Here is a 13255-nt window from a genome sequence, read left to right as displayed (position 1 = left end):
GAAAGGGTCTTCTGGCGAGTCAATTGGTAGATTAGGAAATTGGTTTCTGACAAAACTGCGGATCTGTAAATACCTGAAGAAGTGTTTAGAGAGGGAACATTTCTGTTAACTGTTGAAATTATGCAAACGTGTTATCAATATATAGGTCTTCAAATGTCTTAATACATAGGTTAAACCAGTTCAACATAAATTTCTACTTCATGTTACCTATTTTCCTAAAGTTAATGAGTTGTCCCCATTTACGGAATGACTAGTAACGGCCTAACTGCTGCTAAGTGGCAACACAATTAGCACTGTATAACGAAGAAATTAATGTAATGCAGCTTCCATGCCAAAGGTGCAAATTTTCAACAGGAAATAATCAACAACTAAACTACCTATTGTATTTAGTCCATTACTGCCAATACCTTAGGGTCTTTTTTTGTCGCAGGGCAAAGACTGACCTATGCAGCACAACAATATGTATATATTTCCTGATCATGGAATTTGCTTTGTCCATCCCTTTGGTATTTTAAAACAAGACATAACAACATGCTATTTGACATTGCATTGACAGATGTGCTCAATGGTGTTTTAAGCCCCCAATGTCTCCTTCCAGGCAGCGCTGCGACCGTTGACTTCAAGGCACCTAACCGTAACCATAATCTTTGCCTAATCCTAGTGCCTTCCTCTTCCTTTGTGTTGGTGTTCTAACCTCCGGTGGATTTGTGAGGACTATGGTTAACTGCTCCTCAGATCTCTGCAGGGTAAATCCAGACAGCTAGCTAGACTATCTGTCCAATCTGAGTTTTCTGTTGAACGGGGGCTATTGGGGTGCTGCGGTATGGAGGAAATATTTATTCATAATTCAAATTGAAAGTCCAAAGAGAAATTGAAAGTCCAAAGAGAAAACAAAGCGAGATCAAATTAAAAATATTATTATTTTTTTTTTTATTTTCCATTTGGCTTTGGCTTTTGAATTTAATATTTGGCTTTTGAATTTCAATTTAACATTGGCTTTTAATTTTCATTTAATATTTGGCTTTTGAATTTCAATTTAACATTGGCTTTTAATTTTCATTTAATATTTGGCTTTTGAATTTTAATTTAACATTGGATTTTCATTTGGATTTAATATTCGGCTTTTGAATTTCCATTTAACATTGCTTTTTCGTTTGGACTTGTCAATGTAAATGAGGAGGCGTGGCCCAAAGGCTGGTGGGAGGGTCTGAAACGAAAGGGGTGCAGAGGCACTTATGAGCAGCAGGGGGAGCAGACTGCTGGGGAGCACACTGTTAAGCGTCTGTCTGCAGATTCACCACTAGACTTGGCCTCTTGTTTCACATGATAGAAAATGATGACGTAGGCTAAACACAACCGACATTTCATGCAACAACAGTGAAGTTTTCATGTAGTTACTATAATTGGGCCCGTGTTAGTGAGGACTAGATTAGGGCTGTATTTAAAGCTGATTCTGGTTCCCAACTTCGCCCCAGGTGTGTCTGTTTAAAACACAACTCAGACAACTTCTCTCTTTTGATGTTTTATTTAATTAAGCAACAGTAGAAACATGGGTGTAGGTAGCTCTGCTTACATGTGTTTGTGTGTCGTCAGATCTCGAGGACGCACACTTAAATGTTAAATTTAAATGTTAAATGTAAATTCAAAAGCCAAAAATTAAATCCAAATGAAAATCCAATGTTAAATTGAAATTCAAAAGCCAAATATTAAATGAAAATTAAAAGCCAATGTTAAATTGAAATTCAAAAGCCAAATATTAAATTCAAAAGCCAAAGCCAAATGGAAAATTAAAAAAAATAATAATATTTTTAATTTGATCTCGCTTTGTTTTCTCTTTGGACTTTCAATTTCTCTTTGGACTTTCAATTTGAATTATGAATAAATATTTCCTCCATACTGCGGATGCTGGTGTTGCAGAATAAATAAAAACATTGACAAAACAACCATTTATGAGGGTGTCCAAACACTTAACTGTGTGACCACTAGCACAATTTTGGTTTAGTGCACATCATTTTTGGAAATAACTACAAACAACATTGATTTACACATCACAACTATTTGGCAACAGTAACAGTTGAAAAAAGCAAGGTTGCACGACTTGGGCTACATTGAACGTGTCACTTATGTGGACCGTTAGCGGAGCGTATGTGCTGCAGAATGTATGTTTTAACTGGCTACACTATGGAGTTATATTCCTATCTTTAATCAAGAGCGCATTCTTTCAATTTGAGAGCATTTCTCACTGATATTACGTTCAGATTTTGTAATAATTTCCCTCAAAACCTTGCTCTCACACTCAAATAGTCACTGCTCGCGCTTGGATTTGCTCTGCTTGTGCTCAAAGTTTGTGCTCGCGCTTGGATTTGCTCTGCTTGTGCTCAAAGTTTGTGCTCGCGCTTGGATTTGCTCTGCTTGCACTCAAACTTTTTCTGCTTGGACTCAGATATGTTGTTGTTTGGACAGATTTCCTGCTCTCAGCTTTGAACCTTCTCCTCGCACTCAGGCTGATTCTGCTCACCATGCAAAGTTTCTGCTCTCGGATTTCTCCTGCGCGCTTGGATTTTTTTTGTGTTATAACCCTATCAAAAGTCAACAACCAATAGAATGCCAGCTGTAGTGTTGACCAATGAAATGATCCCAACCCCGTTGAGGGTGCGTTCACTTTACTTTAGAACGTCTGTTGAGGGCGGCTGCACTGTAACCTGACTGTAACCAAGTTTATATATCCCCGCGCCGTTTATAGCTTTATTATAAGTATATGTCAACAATGTGCACAGAAGGGGTCGACTTTCACCTGCACCCGTCAGGAAACGGGAGAAAGCTTTGAAGTGGGACGTATGAAGTTATGTCCACAACTACGAGGGTGAGTAACATAACTTAAGCACCTAGCTAGCTAGCTAGCTAGCATATGGCGCTAGCATATAGCCTAGCTTGATGTCCAGAAACAAATATATGTTCTTTATTGTATAGCTAGCTAGCTAGATTGAACGACATATGACGGACAGTATGTGTATATGTGATGACCCTACTTTGTATTTTTTCCTCGTTTGGTTAACCATGTTCCTGGGATTTGGCTAATTTCATGTTAGAGCCAGTAGTAAAACCTAAACTGTAATATAACTGAAAGAACACAAGAAACTGGATTGTTTGTGTCAGTTTTTGCATCACTGTTGTGTGTTGTTCATCAGAATTTAGTCTTCATTCCTTCATATAACATTAGTTTGAAAATAGATTCATAGCAATCTGTATAAAACGTAATGTTAAGTTCAATTTTATCACTATAATAAAAACAGATCTAGAAATGATATGGTTTCTTATTTGCTCCTTAAATAGCAGTTATTTGTTTAATTAATACAAAGCAAACTGAACTGAAAAAACAAGTATTTTGTTTTACTTTTTTTTCATCCAGGTGGGGCTGAGGGGTTTGACCCCTGTTGATCTGTGTGTGTCATATCACCAACCCATGACAGCTAGAATTCACCCTGCTACTCCAGATCTACCTACTGTACGGCTTGCTACAGACTACAACCATCTGCTCCAGATCTACCTGCTGTACGGCTGGCTACAGACTACAACCATCTGCTCCAGATCTACCTGCTGTACGGCTGGCTACAGACTACAACCATCTGCTCCTGATCTACCTGCTGTACGGCTTGCTACAGACTACAACCATCTGCTCCAGATCTACCTACTGTATGACTGGCTACAGACTACAACCATCTGCAAGTTTTGTTTGTAGTGAACATCATCAACAGCTGCACTTAAAGTCTCTTGGGTTCATATGGGACTTGGTTGTTCTCCATACTGCATCAAACACTGTATTATTTTTTTGTGTTATATTAGTACAGACAACAGTAAGTATCATTACTTAATCACAGTATATATTATTCTGGTGTACACTGTTGACTTGACTCCATGCTATTGACTATACTTTAGCTTGCCACCTCAAAACTTTACCTTAATTGCTCTTGTATAGTTAATTTATCTTCTGCTAGTTGTACATACCTCCTATTTAATTGAATTATTCCTAATTTGTGTTGCCATACCTGAATCATCCCTCTTGTGAACACTAGGCCTATCTTATCTTTATTCATAACCCTGCTCACAAACTCACCTGAACCTGGGTCATCTGTTTGCCAATATCAATGTTCCTGCTACAGTAAATCCTATAGGCACATTGTAGTGCTTCACCGTAGTATGAACCATACACTTTTAAGGTTTCGTGTCAAATATTGTGCAATTTGTTATGAATTACTCATTGTTTTGACAAGGTAAATTAAAGCTATTTACCAAGTGTCAGCTCTGGTAAATTTAATTGTACTGTTTTTATTTTTTATAAATGTTATGGAACATGAAAAAACTATTTGCCTTGATCAGGGTTTTAATTTGTTGCAAATGTGAACATGGTTTTAATAATCTGTATCTTATTGCTCTGAAAAACTACAATGATTTAAGAAATAGCAGTGATGCTTATCAACATTTATTGAATTGATTGAATATATGGGCAGACATTACAGGCACCTATTCATGTCAACAGAGAAAACAATAATTTGTTCTCTCTTTTATCACTTTGATTATACGCTGATGGTGCAGAAAAGGGTGAAGTCCTTGTAGATCTCTGGCACTTTGAGGACAGACCGATCCAGGAACTCTCCACTGTTGTCTTTGTATAGTATGCTCCTATTAAAGACAGATTCATAGACATCAACACGTAATATATTAGGTGTACATAGCTTGCTTTAACATCATTACTATCTTACCTTACCTTCTCTGATTTGGTTTTGTGGACATCAGTAATTTTCTCTCCCAGGCCTGGTTGTGCACCCTGTGAATTTAAGCAAGAAACATAAGTGTATGTAACATGATTTTGCTATTATATTTATTTTTTACAATTGCATTATTATCAGACTTGCCAACCTTCTTGGTTTGTGCTACTGCTGCCTGTCCTCTGCACACAGGTGAGTGATGTGCTGACTGGCACAGGTCCATGCACATAGTGCAGCTGTGATGCAGCTCAACGGGTACTTCAGTCACACCTGGAAGAAGAGAAACAAACCAACAAAATATTTGTTCTTTCTGCTCAGTTTGCTTTGTATTAATTAAAAAATTACATTTAAGTTGCAAATAAAGCATATCATCTCTATATCTGTTTTATTAGTGGGGAAATTGTACTTAACAGACTGGGTCCGTGTACTTTTTCGTTCATTTGATTTTCATTTCATAAACAGGTATTAAAAACAAATGGTTATTTGATTTTCGTTTTAAATCATGGGGATCAGACCTCCTCGGTGCTGGGTCTAATATTCTAATATTAGCTGCCGCCGCTAGCTAGCAGCTAGCTACCAGCCCTGTGAGCTTGGTCCCCGCGGTTCGCTTCCCGGTGCTGACTGACTCTGGTCCGTCTGCAGAGCTGCGTTACCCGTTCTAGCTGACCTGGGAATCTACCGCTCGGATTTATTCATATTTATTTACTTTGCAGTGATATGCTATGCACTGATGTCAGGCAGGCTTGCTGCTGCTTTTAGTCTGAGCCTGTGAGATAACTAAACTTCCTTTGAATATAACGTGCATATAAATAGACGGAAAATAAATAAAAGTCCCCGGAAATAAATATAAGTAAAACATATGTATTTAGGCTATTGAACTATAATGACTAATGCCTATATATGTATTGCCTCATTTATGTATTTCATGTTCCATTTCATAGCCATATTTATTATGTAAAGGGGGCAAAAATGGATCAGTCGCTCAGGAAGTTATAGACTACAGTTTCCCTCAACAGCAGCCGGACATTCTAACGCTTAACGTGAAAAAGCTTAACGTGGTAACTTAATGTACCTAAACAATGATCAATCAGATATCAATCAGTTATCAGTCACATAACGTCCATAATAATTGGCCTTTGGGTTAGATTTTTTGACAGTTTTCAGTGGTTATGAGGAGCAATATGAGAGAGAAATTTGGTAATCATTGATCATTGTTTAGGTACATTAAACCACCTCTATTTGTTTCTGGACATCAAGCTAGGCCATGCTAGCTAGCTAGCTAGGTGCTTAAGTTATGTTACTCACCCGTCGTGGTGGACATAACTTCATACGTCCCACTTCAAAGCTTTCTCCGCTTTCCGTTCGCAGGTGAAAGTGCGTCCACCATTCTGTGCACATTGTTGACATATACTTATAATAAAGCTATAAACGGCGTGGGATATATAAACTTGGTTACAGTCAGGTTACAGTGAAGCCGCCCTCAACAGACGTTCTAAAGTAAAGTGAACGCACCCTCAACGGGGTTGGGATCATTTCATTGGTCAACACTACAGCTGGCATTCTATTGGTTGTTGACTTTTGATAGGGTTATAACACAAAAAAAATCCAAGCGCGGAGGAGAAATCCGAGAGCAGAAACTTTGCAAGTGAGCAGAATCAGCCTGAGTGCGAGGAGAAGGTTCAAAGCTGAGAGCAGGAAATCTGTCCAAACAACAACATATCTGAGTCCAAGCAGAAAGTTTGAGTGCAAGCAGAGCAAATCCAAGCGCGAGCACAAACTTTGAGCACAAGCAGAGAAAATCCAAGCGCGAGCACAAACTTTGAGCTCAAGCAGAGCAAATCCAAGCGCGAGCAGTGACTATTTGAGTGTGAGAGCAAGGTTTTGAGGGAAATTATTACAAAATCTGAACGTAATATCAGTGAGAAATGCTCTCAAATTGAAAGAATGCGCTCTTGATTAAAGATAGGAATATAACTCCATACTACACCTGCTGCGCGCACACGCCGTGTGTGAGTCACAGGCCAGACGGAGAGCTTTTGCTTTGGGATTGTTCAGTTTCAGTTTTTTGAAGCTGGCACAGAGCTGTGAAAACGTCAATCTACTGTCAGCTGTTATCAGAGGTGAGGGAAACAAGAAATAAAAACAGAAACGCTCAAAACTCTCATTCACAGTCATTACGTCGTTTCCTGTATATAAGCAGTTAAATTTAAAAGAGTTTTGGGGACACACTGGTACACATGTTCCACCAAAACAAGTTCCTTCCAGAGGCTATTTTGCAGCGGGACCGTGGCTCTGCCCAGCGCTTGGCTTTAAAGAAATGCCAATAAACCAGAGCATGTTTTTCTCCCATCCCGGGAATGCTGTGTGGACTAACCAGACCAAGGTCTGGCAAACTAACTAAGCGAGACTAACTTCACTGTAAAGCTCTATACACACTGCTTCAACATGAGGAGCAATCAAAAGCTTCACAGACCTGCCGTGCCTAGTTACAGTGGCTAAACTATGATTGGGCATTGGCTGTTCGGAGGGTGGGTTTAGCAAAGGGTCGATTTGCATCCAATCAAGTTTCTTTTCAGCACATTGTCACTCAGTTAATAATTAAAGTCATGAGGTGTACAATTATTATGTGATAATAGCTTATTTAAAGTAGTCAAATGTGGATATCCTGTTGATCTTTTCTCTGTAGATTTGATGTAGAGGAAAGCTTCCTGCTGGTCATATTAATTAACTGTACAGCTGGCCATAGATTTTGATTTGAGGGTTGGATTCTACGTAATCTTAAAAAAAAGATTCAAAGTGAAGACTCTAAGAATAGAATCAGTTCAAATGTAATCTTTGCATGAAGATGGGAAATGCATTCCGTGTATTTCAATAACATCCCCTACACCAGTGGTCTTCACTATTTCTTTCATGAGAGCCACATTGATAGGACAAAGTCAATAAGAGAGCCACTTTTACCGCAAAGTAGCAAAAGTTACATCCAGTCATAAATAGCATGTCTGCTTATCAATCTATCATCCCTGAACATATAATATGCAATTTTTTCTACATTAGCCCATCATGTATCTAAACATCCAAGAGCACATTCGGCGTTAACGGATGGAAAGATTGCCCAAACTGGACACTCCGCACGGAGTCAGAGTTATGGATGGAAGGGCAGAGCAAGTTTAAATATATTTTTTACTCTATACTTCCATCTTGTAATGCCGCTGTTTCTGGTATTTTTTAAATATAAATAATTTGAAATAGAGCAGACTTATGGTTATGTTATAGCCCTGCTTGTTTTTATGAAATATCTGTATTGAGTGCATGATCATATCACCGTATTATTTACTGCCATGCGAGCCACAAATTAAAGCTTGGCGAGCTGCAGGAGGCTCGCAGGCCGCGCAATGAGTAACACTACCCTACACTGACCTCCACATTACTGGTTTTCTTTGCACAATATGAATGTCACACTACTTCCTGCTCAACATAAATTACTAATGCAAATGAGTTGCACATGAGCCTAATTCATAGGAAACAGGGTTACGCAGCAGTTCATCTTTATATAATGAAGTATGTGTACCATACCGTGGATCACATTTGTAATCTAAATTAGATTAAACCTTTTTCGGTGCGGGTGATATACTCTTTTGGAAACCGTGTAATGAACCAGTTCATCTGTCCAATGGGATCACAAAAAACATTGAGGGTTTTTTTCTTCTTCACTTTGTCAACGACTGCTGTGAAACTCTGATCATATAAGCAGGACTATGAGGGTCCACAAAGATACTATATAGAAAGACTAGCCGCATCACAGCCCCCGCAAAATGACTTTGATTCCTTTCTCTATAATAATTTGATCCATTCGGTCCAATAACGTGGAAAGTTTAGAAGAGCCACACAATTAAATAATTGAATCCCCATTTAAGTTAGCGGAGTGCTATACTGGAAGTGACCGGCTCTGCTGCCCGACGTCTCGAGTGTGCACGCTTTATGGGCCGAACAATGCAGAAGCAGAGCGCAAGATCCGGGTATTTTTTTGGTTCCATGAAGGCTTCATGTGCCACTGAGCAACTCTCATACTCGCATTTAAAATTGTGGACTAGATAAAAAAATAAAAATTCTATGGCATTCATTCTCTGTATGCATTTATGGTTTACAAACGGTTTAACCTATGCTAGGCCATACAAAAATAATAGTGTTGGTTATACCGTGATTTACAGAAATGTACAAATGACAGCAATATAGTTATTAAAGGATTTTAAAGCTATTCTTCCCTTTTATTTTTAGAGGATTATACAGTAGATCTATGCAGTTTGCTCACCAGGTGCTGTGTGATTATGAATATCGTGCTTTTGAAAAGCTGCCTCAGCAGGGACTCTCCAGAAGTGTTCTCTAGTGTGCCATCTGTTAGCACGTGAACTGAGCGCTGGAACGGAGACTGGCAGGTGGAAAAATTCTAGCTGTGGACTTAATTGGCTGAGACATGAAGACTCTAAAAGACAGGTAATGTAAAATGATGGGGGAGCTCTTTGCTATGTAAATGTGATTGCTCATGGCAGCAGTATGTCACAGCTGTCACTTAGCCGCTTTAAAAGTTCAGGCTTTAAACGACAGTTTTACTCCGAGCATGAAATCCCTGAGAGCAGCAAAGTTGGGGAAAGCCAGGGGTGTTCCTGCCAACAGGAGTTAGATTGTAGACAATAGTCTGTTCTTACAATGTGGTGTACAATGCACCGTGAGGAGTGTGTTGGTGTACTGTATGTTGGTGCTGCGGGCTATGAAATCTGGTTGAAAACTGCGAGGGAGACCTTTCTCCTCAGTCTGCCAAGACCTTCCTGGTGGAGGCGATTGTTGACTAACTGTGGCATATGTGTAATTATACAGCCCACTGGCAGCTCACACTAATGGGCAGGGGGGGACAGCACTGACATTGTCAAACTAGTGAGAGTGGGATAATTCACCTTGACTGAAGTATCTATTGTTAGTTGTGGTAAGCCTAGCTCTAACATTTATCATCCACGTTTCACAAACTTAACTGATTTGATGATGATTCAACATTTGGTTTGCATGATATCCTAACACCCCATTATTATCTTATGTCACTGAGCTACATTAAGTGCTTGTTTTTTGCCTTAAAGATGGTGCATAGTTTATGTCTCAACCACATGACACAAGCCTTCGATGACTGTGCACCACCCCTATTCCTCCACGCAGTTGCTTGTAGCAAAGGAGGACACGGAGGATTAAAAAAAACATGGACTCTTCAGAAGAGGTTGTTATCTTCACTCGAGTTTCTGCGCGTGCAAGTTGCCGGACAACACTTTTTTCTAAACATTGCCAGACTGAGAAATACAGAGAGTTTTGTGGAGCTGATGGGCTTAATTAGCTTGGTAGCAACTCTTTTTTTTTTTAGATTTTTTGGGGCTTTTGAAAGTGGATAGACATGAAAGGGGGAGAGAGATGGGGGATGACACGCAGCAAAGGGCAGCAGATCGGATTCGAACCCTGCACCACTGCAGGACTCAGCCAACATGGGGCGAACACTCTTACTGGGTGAGCTAGAGGTCGCCCCAGCTTTGTAGCAACTCTTAATTATCTTTGTATCAACTCATTTGGCAATGGCTTGAATGTAACGTGACGTCCATTAATATAAAATAATGTAGTTGCGCACTATAGCTTTAATAGAGTACTCAACTGATTTTGCATCACACTCCTATGACCCCTAGATTCCACCAGACGTGTCCACGCTGCGTTCTGCTCCATGGTCACCGACCGCAATCACAGCCACTCAAGACAATGCTTGTGATTCCACCAGCACGTCGTAGAAGTGTTCCAGATATTACATGTCATTGTCATGTTATCCAAAGCGACTTACAATTGCTATATATGAATATGCCAGAGGCCACACGCCTCTGGAGCAACTAGGGGTTAAGTGTCTTGCTCAGGGATACATTGGTTGATGTATCGCAATGGGAATTGAACAAAGATCTCCCACACCAAAGGCATGTGTCATATCCACTGCGCCATCACCACGCCAGATGTGGCTCTCCGCTCTGCTTTGTCAAAAATACGCACCGGGTCTATTTTTGACCGAACCGCGGGCCGTTAAACAGGCCACGCGGTGAGTGGAAGGGCTAGAGCATCCGGTCAATTTTCAAAATAAACACCCTGTGAAGACTCCCGATCGCATATCACATCATTACACTATTTTAACAAATAAAACACACCCACAAATCTTTGATCTGTGTCATTCATAACTGGACTAAATGGAAGAAACCATTTAACTATGTAGACAACTTACTTTTAACATTGGAAGTATGAATATCCAGGAAAAATTAAATCTACGTGTGGCAGGCAAGATGCTCCACTGCAGAGATACTCCCAGTATGGAGTGACACAAAACCACGGTGCAGCCAGAACGAGGCGCATCCATGCCTGGTGGAATTCCATAGGTAATGTTGTTGGACTCTAGGCTTGTGCCGATTGGCAATCAGATCGTATATCAACGATTGAAGGGATGATCGGCAATTGCTTTTCCATACGCCGATATTAAAGCATCTTTTACTAACTTACTATCACAACTAACAAGATGTTATAAGAAAAACCATCTAGAATAAGCGCCCTACTGTGCATTTAGAGACGTTTCTGGTGAAGGTGCAAGTCCGCCTCCTGAGCTCTACTACTAGTGGTTGCCTATCTGCGATCTTGAGTACGGAGCCCCCCTGGTCCCACTTTGTCAAAAAAATTAATTATAACTATCTTGTGGCCACGAGATAGTATCTTGAGGCCTCAAGATACTATCTCATGGCCTCAAGATAACTATCTTGTGGCCACGAGATAGTATCTTGAGGCCTCAAGATAGTTATCTTGAGGCCTCAAGATAGAGGCCTCAAGATAACTATCTTGTGGCCACGAGATAATTCTTCTTCATATTTTATAGCCTATATTTATACTTTTTACATGTATATATGTCACAAAGTGGAGCCAGGCAGCCAGAGTTTTCTTATGTTGTATATAGTGTGGTGTTTCTGGTGTTTTATTTTGTATTATGAATGGCTGAGACACAAGGAGGAAAGAGGAGCGGATAGAGAGCGAAAAAGAAATGTATAAAGATAGACGGGCAGGACAGCGGAGCCGGAGCCGGAGGACAGCTGTGGATGTTTGGAGGATCGGCGCGTTGGCGTTGTGCGAGTGCGATTTGGGCAACAATAGAAAATATGATTTCAACCAGTCTATAGAGAAAGGGACTACAGTCTTTACCCTTTTCTGTTTGAGGGAGGGGGGAAGAGGGGCAGCAGCACGCAACGTCCACTCTGCTTTTCCTGTTCGGGCCACAACGCCAACGCGCCGATCCGCCAAACATCCACAGCTGTCCTCTGGCTCCGGCTCCGCTGTCCTGCCCGTCTATCTTGTGGCCACGAGATAGTATCTTGAGGCCTCAAGATACTATCTTGTGGCCACGAGATAGTATCTTGAGGCTTTATCTTGAGGCCACAAGATAGTTATCTTGAGTATCTTGAGGCTTCAAGATAACTATCTTGTGGCCTCAAGATAACTATCTTGTGGCCTCGAGATAGTATCTTGAGGCCACGAGATAGTATCTTGAGGCCTCAAGATAGTTATCTTAATTTTTTTGACAAAGTGGGACCAGGGGGGCTCCGTACTTGAGTAAACATGATTGGATGAAAAATACATTTATTTTTAGCTGTGATTAAATCATTAGTTTGTATTATAAAGTAAGGCACCCCACCACTGCTACTACTACACTGATTCTGCCACTTTGGGTCAAACATGTGTTCTCTATTCTGCTGCTGATAAGGTTTTGGCTTTTTTAATTTGTAGAATTATCTTTTACCTTCAGGTTAGATAGAAAACATTCAGAGTTTGGGATAGGATATAGACCACCACAGCGCTTCATCTCGGTCCAATCAGGGATAGAAGCACTGCTGGTTTATCAGTTAATTGCATTCATCTGGCTTCCCATGTGTAATTCAGTTCTTAATTAGTTGGCTGGAGTGAAAACCCGCAGGGATAAGTAGGATTGAGAACTAGCGGACTACAATGCACTTCCTCGGATACTCTACATGGAGCAGTAATGTCTAATAGTATGCTGTGTTATCATGCAGTCTGTGGCCTGTTGCTTAAATAATTTGTGAATGCTGCATTCAAAAGATTACATATAGAGGAGTTTGATGACCGCAGTTTGTGATGAAGACTAATGTGCAATCATTAACAACCACAGCTCCCCGAGGACTGCCTCACACAGCAGCTACTCACTCTACCAAGGATTCAGAACAACAAAGTCTCATCGATAACTGCACTTTGCCTCTCTTTTGTTTAAAATAGAGGCATAAATGATTTGATCAATAATTATTTTTCTCTTTTTTCCCCCCACAGTTAAACCAACTGTTATAGATGTCGATATATTTGTGAACAGCATTGGACCAGTGTCTTCAATAAATATGGTGAGTCAATCCCTTTAATTACGGTTCTGTTCATAT

General features: G+C 40.2%; 1 protein-coding gene across 2 annotated transcripts in view; it reads left to right on the top strand.

The window, feature by feature from the left end:
- Positions 1-13255, top strand: part of LOC120564855 (gamma-aminobutyric acid receptor subunit gamma-3) — a 105286-nt gene that overhangs the window by 28583 nt on the left and 63448 nt on the right. For both annotated transcript variants that reach the window (XM_039810079.1, XM_039810081.1), the window contains exon 3: positions 13152-13219. In XM_039810079.1, the coding sequence (XP_039666013.1) occupies positions 13152-13219 (68 nt within the window). The remainder of the gene's footprint in view (positions 1-13151; positions 13220-13255) is intronic.

This window comes from Perca fluviatilis, chromosome 9, assembly GCF_010015445.1.
Source record: "Perca fluviatilis chromosome 9, GENO_Pfluv_1.0, whole genome shotgun sequence".
NCBI classification, from domain to species: Eukaryota; Metazoa; Chordata; class Actinopteri; order Perciformes; family Percidae; genus Perca; species Perca fluviatilis.
The sequence above is the reverse complement of the archived record's forward strand: the minus strand, read 5'-3'. Positions and strand labels throughout refer to the sequence as shown.